This window comes from Plutella xylostella, chromosome 29, assembly GCF_932276165.1.
Source record: "Plutella xylostella chromosome 29, ilPluXylo3.1, whole genome shotgun sequence".
Lineage (NCBI taxonomy): Eukaryota > Metazoa > Arthropoda > Insecta > Lepidoptera > Plutellidae > Plutella > Plutella xylostella.
Window position 1 is genome coordinate 7,223,614 of NC_064009.1, and position 13,781 is coordinate 7,237,394.

The window sequence follows — 13,781 nt, forward strand, 5'->3', positions numbered from 1 at the left end:
ATACGTCATAACGGCATATTTTTTTCTCTGTGAATCAGTGGTTATTGCTTTGTTGATTTTAATTTGTAGACCGTGGGATAATTTGCTTTAATTTACCAAGAACACTAGATTTCTAAGCGTGAGAAATTCATATTTTACTACTTCCACTTTTAAAGCAAGTGATTAGTTACTTTTTGTGTGATAATCCTTAACGATGGCCACACTTGACGATAAGATTTTGGGTGAGAAGCTGCACAATTATTGCAGTAGCAGTGAGGACGAGGGCGGGTCTGACGACGACGACAGGAGCGGCGACGAGGACGCGGGCGGCTCCAAGGCGGCCGACCCCGAGCCGCCGCCCCCCGCGCCCGTCAACAGCTGGTCGGGAACAGCCAGCAACACCGGCCCTAAGGGCGTGTTGGAAGACTGGAGGAGATTCAAACAACTAGAAGCAGAAAACCGGAAAGAACTTGAAAAGGAACGCATAGCGCTGGCCAAGAAACTCACACTGTCCACCAGAACAGAGAGGGAGGAAGCTGAGGCTAAACAGTCTGAGGAATTAGAGGATGAACTGAGTGAACTACTTGATGAAGAGTTCTTGTTACAGTACCAAAAGCAGAGAATGCAAGAACTGCTGTCGCATTTACAGAAGGTTCCCAAATTTGGTAAGCTGATAACACTGAATGATGGGGAAGAGTTCTTGAAAGCTATTGATAAAGAAGATCCTAATGTAACAGTGATAATTCACATTTACAATGAGAGGAAAGTGGCTTGTGAGTGCATGGATGGGTGTCTCAACATTCTGGCTGCAGATTATCCTACTGTGAAGTTCTGTAGGATCGCTGCAAACATCACAGGGCTCAGCAAGCACTTCCGTGTGGATGGAGTGCCGGCCCTGCTGGTGTACAAAGGGGGACAAATTGTTGGCAACTTTGTTCAGCTGGTAACAGAGCTTGGAACAGACTTCTTTGCAACTGATGTGGAGAAATTCCTTATTGAGTATGGACTGCTACCTGAAAATTAGGACATCAGGATAGACCAATAATAGCTTCTTTTATTTTTTGTACCTTAGGTAAGTAAGATTAGTTTGGATTGTTTATTGATAACTGAATCATCTTAGAAGCCCACCTAATATTTCAATTTCATACCTGATTAATACATGAATTCAACTACTGGTAGAATTAGAAAATGTTTGTGTGTGTGTGTATAATGTAATCATAAATTAATCTTGAGATTATAGTTTTTGTTAGTCTCACTTTCATTGCATTATGTATCAGTATTACTATGCATTCTTAAAAGGAAAACTTTGTGAAAGTTGAAATCAATCATCAGTCTACTCTCATCACATGAGAAAGTTATTTATAGTTTCATAGTTTTTGTCTACTATAAATTACAGATAGTATAGCATAGAAATACCTAGTGTGTATCATTAAATATAACATGGCATTTTGGTATAGGGGTTGACATCACATTAATGCCTTAAAACTACAACTATATATTTGAAGTAATTTAGAATATTAAAGTGTGTTCAAGGTTTTAAAAATAGGTAATTGAGTTTTATAAGTATGTATTCTATGTGTAACTAAGCATTTTTTAAGGATATCTATAGAGAAAGGAATTGAAACTCAAAAGCTGTTTAATCCAAGAAAGTACAATGGATTTAATAATAAATGAACCCTGAGGATACCCAGGTAGCAAGTTTGTGACTTGATGAATAATTCAGATATGAGGGCCAAAGCCAGATCCGAATAATTAAGGGTTTCAAGGTTTACTTTAAATTACAAATATTTTCCAAAAAGTAATAAATTAAATTTTAATTAAGTGTAGATTCTAATATTATTATGATTGCTGCTGATCCAAATGGCTCATAGCAATACAATGCTAATAGATTAAGTTATTGTGGTTTGAATTTTTATCTATTTAAGTACTCTGATTTAAAAAGTTGGGTTAAGAAGTTTGAAAGCATATTATTATTGTGCATGAAAATACGGTTGCATTTTTTCATATAAATCATTAAATTATTCATTGGTGCTCTAATTTTTGTTCAAAGACCTGTCATTGTTTTACAAATAAACCTAAATCCTTTCCTAAACAAGTTTTTCACTGTACCTTCCTTGTACTTCCTTGTATAAATTAGTACAAAATTACTTATATGTAAAATAAGAACACTACAATTAGGCTTAGAATTACTTTATTACTGAGAAAATATTATAAAAAAAAATATACTGATGAAACAGTTCTTAGTCTAACATCAAAATTGTTCTTACATGCAACATAACTTTCTACTGAGAAGTATTTTTAATTAAAACGGGGGGGCTTATTATGTTATTTCTCTACTATCAATCATCAAAACAGGATCTGCAATTTCTAGAGATTGCGATTGGTCAATCCGTGATTACCAACTATCAAATTACGAGTAAATTTTCCTTTCTGACAAACCAGAGACAATTTAGCACAGCTCTACCACTTCATCGCTGGTCTCCACGCGCCTGCGCTTGGGGGGCTTCACCGGGGGCTCTCCTCCGTCGTCCTCCTCAATAATCTCCATATCACTGTCACTGTCGTCCTTAGGCTTGGACGGGCCCGGCTTAGGTTCATTTGACCCGTTACCGTTAGACCCATTCGTTGACTTCTCAGCTTCTTTGGGAGCCGGCATGGCTTCATCAGCTCCAGTAACTAGACGCCACGACTTCTCTTCGTCCTCCTGTTGGAGACGGACCCTAACTTCGTAGTTCTGGAGGAAGTCATCCACCAGTAAAGCGCATCCATCGTTGAGACCCAGTTCCTCCAATGTCTTCTCGTTGTTGTGGTCTGTCTCTCCCGGTTCCGATGAGAGCACGACGAGGCCTTTACCTTCGACGGTGGCGTCTGGAGCCTGCATGTTGAGGCCGTCCTTGAAGGCCACCGTCAGATCCTTCAGGGTCAGCTGTTTCAGATTGCAAGCGAGGCCTACTTCGGGCTTCGGCGCGCAGACGTAGCATTTCGGGTTTGGCGGTGTGAGGGCTGTGAAGATAAAATATATGGCATTAGAAAGGCAATATTCATATTCATATTCATTTATTGATAAATAAGCATTACAGGTCATTAGAATTAACATTAAATTAAATTAATTATCACAATATTTTTTTTTTTTTTTTTTTTTTTTTTAACCTCTAGTGTCCCACTGCTGGGCAAAGGTCTCTCCCTGAACATTCCACTTATCCCTTTCTTGGGCCTGCTCACACCATTCCGTGTTAAAATTGTCCAAGTCGTCCCGCCATCTCTTTCTTGGTCTGCCTCTGCGCCGGCGGCCGTTGTTGGGTATCCATTTGGTGGCATTTTTTGCCCACCTCTCCGGCTGCATACGGCAGACATGCCCCGCCCAGTCCCACTTCAGTTTAGCAGTCTTGGCACCCACGTCAGCTATTTGAGTTTTGGAGCGCAGGTCGGTGTTGCGAATGCGATCTGTTCGCTTTACTCCCAAAATACTGCGCTCCATCGCTCTCTGACAAACCTTGAGTTTGGACTTTTGAGACTCAGTCAGTGACCATGTTTGAGCACCGTAGGTTAGGACAGGCAGGATACACATGTCAATGAGTTTACGCTTCAGGGACAAAGGTAGGTTGCCCTTCATTAGCGACTTCATGGACCAGAAGCTCTTCCAGGCGTTTTCAATCCTACGATCAATTTCCTTGTCCTGCCTGTTTTCGAAGGACGCTATCTGGCCCAAGTAAATGTACTCATTGACGTATTGTATTTCCTGCCCGTCTACCTCAACCCTACGTTTCGTGCTATTGGTCATAACTTTCGTCTTCGACCGGTTCATCATCAGTCCAACTTCAACGCTTGCCGTGGATAGCTCTCGCAACATTTGTTGGAGCTCGGGTGCTGAGTGGGAGAATAGGACAATATCGTCAGCGAACCGGAGGTTTGTCAATTTGTGGCCTCCGATATCGATGCCCTTATTCTCCCATGACTGCGTCAACTTCTTAAAGACTTCCTCAAGGCAACTTGTGAACAGGTTAGGAGACAGCGGGTCGCCCTGTTTGACGCCCTTCTCAATTGGAAACGCCGGACCTGGCCTTTCCAGTTTCACGTTAGCTGTGCTGTTCCTGTAGATAGCACCAACGAGTTCAATATAGGTCGGGTTTATTTTTTGATTTGCAAGAGCGGAAAATATTGCTTGGTGGTGGAGACTATCAAAAGCTTTGGTGTAATCAATAAACGCAAGGTAAAGGGGTGTGTTGAACTCGTTGGTCTTCTCTATTATTTGATTGAGCGTGTGTAAGTGGTCAGTGGTGGAATAACCAGGTCGGAAACCGGCTTGTTCTGGTGGTTGATGATGGTCCAGCAGAGATCTAATGCGGTTGTGAATAATTTTTATAAATAATTTGTAGATGTGTGATGTTAGGCTAACGGGTCTGTAGTTTCCGATATCAGATTTTTCGCCTTTCTTATGAAGAAGTATGATGTTGGAATGACAGAATTTAAGGGGAAATTTTCCTGAAACTAATATGTCATTGCAAAGGTTGGCAAGATGGGGTAATAACGTGGGCTCTCCTATTTTTAATGATTCCGTTGTGACGCCGTCTTCTCCAGGGCATTTTTCATATTGCATACTTTTGAGTGCTACATGAACTTCATAGCCTGTGATGAGCGGAATATTATCACGGAATGTATATTCATCATTTGAGTTTGCATCTCTGGTTGTATCGGCGTATAAATCCTTATAGAAACTTGTACAAATTTCCACAATCTTCTGCCTGTTAGTATGTTTTCGACCATCTTTATCCTTCAAACTTGTAATCCAAGACTTCCCTGTAGTATTACCATGTTTGGCTGCTCTAAGAGATCTGTGTTTCAGCAAGGCTATCTCAACAAGTTTGGTGTTAAATGCTCTTAGGTCCCTTCTGATGCTGCGTTTCACTCGTCTGTCTAATTGTCTGTATCCTTCGCTAAATTTGTCTAACTGTTCTCTACTTTTAATTAAGTTCATTGTGTCTTGTGATAATTTGTTACTTTTTTGTCTTTTAGGTTTTATATTTTTACATGCTACTTTTATGCTTTTAACAATATTGTCATAGCTGGTTTGAACATCGCCTTTTTCATAGTCGGGAAGAATACTAAATTGATTTTTTAACTCTATATTGAACTGTTCCTGATAACTCATAAGTGTGAGTTTGTCTAATCTTTTAATATTGTTAGCAAAACATTTGGCTCGGTGTATTTTTAGGTTGAAGTTAATTTTTGCGCGAAGTGGTCTGCACGTGGTACACTCTGCTGACTAACGAACGAGGCTCTGACGCAAACCCACCAACACGCACTGGACCAGCGCGGTGGGCTTAAGGTCCAAACCTCCATGAACCTCCACAATATTATAGTATTAATAATTTCAAATAATTATGTTTAAATGAATACATCGTCCAATCGTCATACACATTTTTAGTAGACACACTAATAATAGGTATATTAATTAAAATATATATTATTTTAAAGTTATAAAAGTAAGTAGGTACCTACTTTTATAACTTTATAGTACAGCACAATATTAGTAGTAGCACAATATTATTGCATAGCAATAAAGGTCTATTAATTTCGCCACGTCTTTATTCTAATTCCGCCTCTTCACATAGGCCAGCGCATTTGCCAATATCAACTTGTTAGAGTTGTTAGTTTTTATGTCGCCTATGTGTGGATGGTGCGTCAAGCTTGCGACAGGTATCCTTTGATGCTGCCGACACCGCACGGCAAGCCTACCGTTAATGCGCCATAGCCTATTTTTACACATTAGGCCAGTGGTTAGGCCAGCGCGTTGGCAAATTTTTTGAGTATTTATAGTAAAGCCCTATAGGCCTACAGGGCCTCAAGTCTGCTAAGGAATGGCGGCTCAATGCTGTATCTTCTGAATGGTTTTCCGACTTTAGGTATCCGTTTTCTCTTGGTTAGTGAGTCAAAGTAGTGAAATATGAAACACTTATTATTGTTTATTAACGTTAGTTATTTAAAAAAGATGCAATAAATATTTCCTTAAACGCAGATAATGAATACCTACAGCTGCGAAACCCATGCTGCCGTCACACAACTGTGCGGCCATTCCTTAGCAGACTTGGGGCCCTGCTCTATCGTGCTAAGAAGGAAAGTAACAACAACTCACTCTTCTCCGGCACAAACAGCTGTCCCTTATGGTTCAACTTGGCGCGCAGGTACACGCTGGTGCAGGCGTCGAGCTGCTCGCGGAGAGCGGCCTGCGCGCGCAGCACGGCCAGCCCCGCCACGATCGCGTTCGCTGTCGCTATGGCCGGGATTATGTTGCCCGCCATTGCTGTGGGGTGAATGGATGGAGATTATTTATTTGTATAGTAATGAAGTCATAATACAGGGTGTGCTGAAAATAGTAGATAAACGGAAAAGGGGTGACTCAGGGGTCAAACTGAATAATGAAATTTGCGAATTTGTTCCATAATTTCAAGACCCTGTGTACAGAATATATACAGAATATGGAACGAGAGTGTAATGTCACTGTTAGCGAATTAAATTGGACTGGAAAACACTTCATATTATGGCACTTGATCTAAGAAAAAACCAAAAGATTACTATCCTTTTACAAAAACTGTAGTAAGTTCTAATTAGACAAGATAGTGGCATTTATAATGGGTCCAGAAGATAAGCAATAAGCCCTGAAGTGCCACATACAGACAAGCTTCAACTGCAACAATCTTTAAACTTTCCACCAGCAGTGAACCAACTCACATTTGATCTCAAACCGCGACTTAGTTCCGATATTGAACACGTGGGCGCGTATGTTGGCGCAAGCCGTGACGAAGTCCATGGCGCTCTTGTCGTCCTTGTCCCACACGAGGTGGTCCCCCGCCGGCCGCGAGGCGAGGTCGGCTTGCAGCGCCTTGCAGCTGTCCGAGAACACCTGAGGGGGATGGAGATAGTTTTGACGGTTAGTTAGTTTGAGGTGGGGTATAAAGGATTAGTTATGATGTAATCATAAGCTGGAAGTTCTTGGCAAAAGTAGTCAACTTGTTTAGAAGCCAATTTCGGGTCTCGTTGCTTCTAGATCTCCTCACTATGACACTTTCGCAAAATCCTACACACTGTAGTGCAAAGTGCAATGTCACGAAATAAATTTTAAACATGTTTGGGCTCGTATTGGAAACGGCACATTATATCCATTTGTGATGATTATTAGCTTATGTTTAAAATCTATACTAGATTAGAATAATTATTAGCTCTTCATCTCACCTGAGCACACTCATGCACAGACCAGACTCGTTGGTCCGGCAGTCCGGAGTGCTGCGCGGGCGGGTCGTCCTTGCCGGGCAGGTTGGTCCACACCAGCGGGGTCGGGGGCCTCCTCTTCTTCCACAAATTCTCCATAGACAGCAGATAGCGTATGTCATCTCCAAACAACTTTGTGAACAGCTTCTCAGCATCATAGTTTGTCTCTGCTGCCCAAGTTCTTGTGCTCTTCCTTTCTACGTTTCCAGCACTGGTGCCTTCGGAAGTGAGAGCTGATGAGCCAGCGTCTCCAGCTGCCTCAGGGTCTGCGGTGTCCGGACTCACGTCCTGGTCAGGATCTTCTTCACCAAACAGCTGGTTGAACAGATGTTTGGCCCACACTATGCAATGGATCGGTTCAGATGGTGTGTTACGAATTGTGCATCCCGGGAATGTCTTCTGCGGTGCCTTGGGCTGACACTCGTAGCACTGAGTCAGTCCTTTCTTGATCAGCTCAACCTAAAAATATAAATTACATGTTAAAATATGGAAATTTTTACCAGTAATTTTGTAAAATTTCTCAATGTAAGTATATTGAAAACTCTACAGTTAATTTAGTGATCATGGGAGCTACATAGCAAAAAAACCTTAATTTTCATATAAATTTTATATTGCGTAGAACTGGCTAACATGAGCTCTCCTTATCTTAAAACATCAATGCACACCATGTTTTACGCACATAAAAGTTATATTCTTTTCTTGAATATCATGTAGCAGACTGCACTGTTAAAGAAATTAAGTCCAATATACCTGTCCAGAGTATCCTGCGGTGCCAGTCTCGATGAGCGGCACGTTGGCGGCGAGGCACATGCGGTTCACATGGTTGCGCGCCACGCGGTTGTCCAGCGCATTCATCACTATGTTGAACTCCTTGAAGTAGTTCACTCCGTAGTCATTGCTGAAATGTATTAAATATAGTGGATTAATCAATAAATATCCAATATTATACCCTTCACTGAGTTTTTGTTGTTGTTTGTTGTGGTTTGGTTTATTTTATTATAAAGAAGGCTTAAATTACAGTCGTTTGCAATAGAAACCAGCAATCATGTAAACAAATATGGCGGACTGATATTGACAGCGTATTGTTTATGCCCATAGTGATGTCATAGTGTTCTAATTAGATTAAATATATAAGCCATAGACTATAAAATAAAACTGATTATATATAAAAAAAGTGTTTATTAAAACAAATTTAAATCTTCGTCTTCGTCATCATCACTATCAGAAGTGTCGCCGGTGACCGTAATTATAAATGGAACCACTATGTCATCGCTTGCCATGTCTAAAATGCCGTCGAGCTTTTTCATTTCTTCCTCTTCCTTTTTTAGTTTTGGTTAATTATATTAAGCTCTTGATTTTTTTTAAATTGTATTCTAATAATATTAAATTAAAATAATTTATTAAATTAAAAATAAAAGATAACTTCAGATTACAAACAACACTAACTTTTCAATGAGTTATAGAGTTCGATGAGTAAAAAACTAAGATGACAGCTTGTCAAATACTTCGAAATTTTTACGTTGCAAATGTTTTAACAAATTTAACTTATAAATACAAGTTAAATCGTGTTGAAGATAATGTGAAAACAATGGTGTGTTCGTTGAAATCAGACTATGTTCATAAATTGATCGAAAATGTATGTGATTACGGAGTAATCGTGACAATTTGGTTTGTTTACATGATTGCTGGTTTCCATTGCAAACCACTATACAACTAAATTAGATTCTATACTGATACAAAAAAATCACTGATACATCAATTCAGCTTATGTATTTTTAATGATTAGGTTAACTCAAAGCCGCCAGTAAAAGTTGAACAAACCTGATAACACTGTCATGGTGTGCCACAATGTTGACACTGGGGTTGAAGCTGAGTGCACTGTCTTTAGCCACCTGCGCCTTGGACTTTCCGACGTGCTCCTTGTGGAAGAGGAACTGACGGTTCAAGTTGCTCACATCAATAGTATCGAGATCAATCTGAAAAAAAAGGAAACATAATAATTAAGTTCAGTCTTTCATAAAATATAAGTTTAGTAAATGCTGTACAACGACTTTAGGGCAGAATTTTCGTTGAGTCAGCACGGTTTTATGCAAAAGTGCTCCTTCCGCAACGTAGTTTTAAACCTCAGACAGGTAGCCGGTAATGGCTGAGAGAGGTGTGGCGCTGCTTGGGAGAACTTTATCTCACGTAATCCATGGGCGCTGGCTACTGATGATGTCAATAGTAAATAATTAGACTACTTACGATCTCAATCTGGGGGAAGCCGGTAAGCACCAGGTTCTTCAGAATCTCACAACCGATGCCGCCGGCACCGACAACCAGTATTTTGGAATTGGCGATTGCTTCCGTGAGTTTCTCATCGAATACACCGGCCACACGAGCGACCATTTTGAAGAATTATCAAGCACACTATCGTTTAAAACGATTATTATTACGATTTTTGCAAATAACTAAAATGCGGACGCGATCGTATCGTATTGTCTAGACGTCATCTGTCAAAATTGATTGGCGTCACAGCACGGATCCGTTCATTTTGTATATGAGTAAATGTAAGAATGTAAAAGTTGTCTGTGGCGCGGTGCGCTTCGAAACGAAACATTATTATAACGATATATTTCGTAGGTATCGATATTTCTAAACAGAATCGATATTATTAGGTATTTCTTCATTCTTAACTTAAGTTAAATTATTTACCATGTAGTCCAGAAACACAAACCTACTCGCGTGTCGCTCACTGATAAAACTTTTCACTGTATTCAATACTAACTTTTGCAATAAGCATTATATAGATAGTAGAGGATATATATTATGTAGCTATAACAACACATGAGCTCTGCGCCTCAATTAACGCTGTATTTGTTTGTAGAGGCCCATACAATTGTTATTTCAGTTGTATACTTAGTTCGGTATTCCGCCGTATTTACTCTAATGACAAGTAATTTAAAATACTGTTTCTGTTTATCTTAATTTGTAGTGGAAACGCTGCCGATGTTTCCATTAAGTGAGTACAACATACGTTCAGCTGAACATAGTTAGTATAAGCACATGTTAATTATATTCGTCTAGTAAGTAAGATGCATACCTAATGTACTAGCTAGATAGCTAGACAGCAGGTATTAGATTAATACGGGTTGATGATGATCATGATGATGCTAGTAGTCACACACAGGCTACATATAATATTATTATATTAACACTAGCTGTTCCCGCGCGCTTCGCTTCGCCTTAAAAAGTTGTCCAGTGGGAATTCCGGGATAAAAAGTAGCCTTGTTCTTTCCCAGGGTCTAGACTAGACCGTAAAGTATGTATAGGTACCAAATTTCATTCAAATCCGTTCAGTAGTTTTGGCGTGAAAGAGTAACAGACAGACAGACACAGTTACTTTCACATTTATAATAATATTATATAATAATGTTAGGATGTATTTTAGACAGTCGAGCACTATAAGTATATATATTTAATTACTGCCAGCTGATAATGAAGATACCTATATCAAAGCCGAAGCCGCAACATGGCATGGCATATTATATGCAAGGAAAATGATTATTCTTTAGAGTTCTATCGTACCCTATCGTACGTAGGTCTATGTATCGTACCTATCTCAAAACAACAACAATGAATGTATGAAAAAGGAATCACTGGTTATTCACAGAATAAATGAATGATTAAAATAAGGATTCGGATAACAGCATTATTTATTTATATTTTGGATATTTTTTCTAAATCAATATAATACTTACAATGCCACCTAAAGGTAAGGGTAAGGGTAAAGGGAAACTTAAAAAGGGTAAAGAGAATAAGGGTAAAGAGCTGGCAGCCCAGATGCTGGCCAAGACGCCGAAGCCCAAGCCTAAGAAGATCCCCCCTCCCCCCAAATGCTTCACCCCCGATGACCTGGCCAGGTTCAAGGATCTTTTCAAGTTATATGATGAAGAGAATATGGGCAAAGTGAGTATTGAGGTTCTACCTTTTTTGGTCTAAGATTTATTTGCCGAATCTCATATTGCAAAGTAAAGTTTGGTCAAAGTCTCGTTTCGCCGAAAATCGTATGGCATAAATCTCTTTTAGTAAAAAGTTATTTCGCATAATCTTGTTTAGCCTAATAATGGTATGGCCAAATCTTGAATAGCCTAATAATGCTAAGGCATAGGTTATACAAAATAATAATATTCGTTTGGCTTTAACTTTGATGGAGCGTCTCCCTACATAGCGCAAACTGGTGCCTTGTATTGTGGCCGCTATATGGAAAACGCTCCGCTCCGCTTCGCTGCGCTCCGCTTTGCTTTTGACGAACATGTGCACCTAACACGCTCCTCCTCGCTTTGCTCGTCGTCGCACCTATCTTTAGGTTTCGATCCCATGGGGTTTAATGGCGTTTGTAATCATTATAATGGTCATTCACTTTCGATATTTTGATCATTCAATATTGTGATTTTCGGGATGTAGGAGAAAAATGACATAATTTGTACATTTACAACATACTTAATATAATTTTATTAAGATAATATTAAGAGAAACAAGATTATACCAATACGAACAATTTGAGCAAACGAGACATAGGTGTTTCAAGTATATGCCAAAAGAGTTTTAGACGAAACGAGTCTTATGCCACATAAGTCTTGGCGTAGTGATGATTCTACCAAAAAAGTTTAGACCTTACGAGTTATGCCAAACGAGTTTAGTGCAATAAAGATTAGGCGAGATGAGGGGAACCCGAGTATTGACAACGCTTTCTCAGATTGTTTCTAAAAGGCCCTTATGAGAAATAATATTTCTGTATTATAGACGTGATAGTGCACCGGCCGTTACGAGCGTTTTAAAAATGGGGGTTTATCCGGTACAAAAACTACATTTAAGTAAAAGATTGATTATTTTTATCCGCGGTTTTTTTGTGTAAGGCGTATCTAAAATAGTAGGTATATTTCATTTCAGGTCCCACTAGAGCTCATTCCGGTAATGTTGCGTAAACTCGGCTTCAACCCAAAAGGAGCGGAAATTCAACAATTGTTTGCGCAATTTCTCGAAGACGAATTAGTGGACACGGTCGAGTACCACGAGTTTCTGTTCATGATTGAGGCCAAAATGAACTGGGGAGACGACTTTGAGTACGTCGTCATGCAAGCCATGGCCGTTCTAGCCGATGATAAACAAGAAGCCAAAGTTACCAACTTAGACCTAATAAAAGAAGAATTGCAAAAGTGGGGAGAACCATTAACGGATGTAGAGTTCAGTGATTGGATCAGATTGGCTACAAGAGACAAAACGTATGACATTCAGACTGGCAGTTTCTTGTATGAGAAGTTTATAGATAACATGAACACCAAAGACGCAGCGTATAAGTTTCTGAAAGAACCTATTAACTATTTCAAGTTGGACCAGAAGACTTTGGCAGCACTAGCGCAGGCAAAAGCGCAGAAGGAAAAAGAGGAAGAGAATCAGCGGCTAGCTGTTAAGGCATTAAAAGATGAAGCAAGGAGGTTAAAGATGATAGCTGACGGTTTACTTCCCGAGGGAGCCGCACTCCCGCCGAGTGTACTGGAGCTGGCTCCGGAGAGACAGCCTACCGTGACAAAACTACCTACTGAATCCCATATTTCTCTAAAGCTAAAACCACCCTCACATGAAGCTTTGCTTGTAGCGCAAAAATCCATAAAGGCGTTGCCAGAATCTAGTTCTCGTAAATCGATTAATGAGCCAAAAGGTATTGGAGAAGCCACAGAAGTAATAAAGTCGAATGCAGATGTCGCTGCTATGCCAACTGATGCGACTGCTATTCCGCCAGTGAGTGAGTAAAATGTTAAAGTGTCGACATTAAAGTATGAAATAAAAGAAAATTACATATTGTACGTGTCTGGTGTTTATTCCGACCTTGCGTTTATTACTATGACAGAGCCGTCATTAAAACCGCTTAGGCGTGAACAATTTTTGCGCGTTTCTTCAGGAAATAGGTAAAAAACATATACAAATGTAAATAGCCTGAAAAAATCCTCTTAAGCTGTAATGAGGTGCACTTTTCAGCGCACTAGCCGGTCATTCATACATATTCATGTAACAAGAGTAGGTTTGCATAATTTCTGTGCTAAGCGAAATGGGTCGGAGATAATTGCACATTTTCTTTTCACTTGAACGCTAATTTACAGTTTGAGAGTGACGTTTAAGTTAATGAGATGTAAGTAGTCAGTAATGGTAGAGATATTTAGATGTAGTGGACACATATTATGACTATCATAGAACAAATAAAGCTATACCTTCTTGCAGATAAAATGTAGAATTCACCCAAAGATTAAAGTAGTATGCCATAGGTATGCCTGCTTACACATTTAATGGGAGTTTATAAATCAAAGTGAGTTCTTAGTGCAATGCTACCGGCAAACGTTTATCGCCAAATGTTGCCTTGAAAATTTAATGTTGAAATGTAATGCGTTCGCATCAAAATTCGGCACCTGAAGAGAAGTAGACGTTTAATCGTAAAGTTTTCCTGTAAGTATTCTATACAAATGTTGAAAAGCCATAACAACACATTTTAGTTTAGGATT

At 39.6% G+C, this 13,781-nt stretch overlaps 3 protein-coding genes across 3 annotated transcripts; 2 read left to right on the forward strand and 1 right to left on the reverse strand.

Annotated features, from left to right (window-relative positions):
• Nucleotides 1-20: 20 nt before the first annotated feature.
• On the forward strand, nucleotides 21-2,071 carry LOC105398118 (phosducin-like protein). Its single transcript, XM_011570171.3, has one exon. It carries the CDS (start codon nucleotides 194-196, stop codon nucleotides 1,001-1,003), a length of 810 nt encoding a protein of 269 aa, XP_011568473.1. The 5' UTR covers nucleotides 21-193; the 3' UTR covers nucleotides 1,004-2,071.
• An 82-nt stretch (nucleotides 2,072-2,153) lies between these two features.
• On the reverse strand, nucleotides 2,154-9,746 carry LOC105398117 (SUMO-activating enzyme subunit 2). Its single transcript, XM_011570170.3, has 7 exons — nucleotides 9,490-9,746; nucleotides 9,067-9,221; nucleotides 7,996-8,143; nucleotides 7,210-7,704; nucleotides 6,709-6,880; nucleotides 6,113-6,280; nucleotides 2,154-2,982 (listed from the first exon to the last, which is right to left on the reverse strand). The coding sequence occupies exons 1-7, from the start codon at nucleotides 9,631-9,633 to the stop codon at nucleotides 2,429-2,431; spliced, it is 1,836 nt and encodes a 611-aa protein (XP_011568472.2). The 5' UTR covers nucleotides 9,634-9,746; the 3' UTR covers nucleotides 2,154-2,428.
• Nucleotides 9,747-10,916: 1,170 nt separating this feature from the next.
• LOC105398115 (myosin light chain 6B) lies at nucleotides 10,917-13,091 on the forward strand. The gene is made up of 2 exons (XM_011570169.3): nucleotides 10,917-11,193; nucleotides 12,178-13,091. Exons 1-2 carry the CDS (start codon nucleotides 10,987-10,989, stop codon nucleotides 13,036-13,038), a joined length of 1,068 nt encoding a protein of 355 aa, XP_011568471.3. The 5' UTR covers nucleotides 10,917-10,986; the 3' UTR covers nucleotides 13,039-13,091.
• The last annotated feature ends 690 nt before the right edge of the window (nucleotides 13,092-13,781 follow it).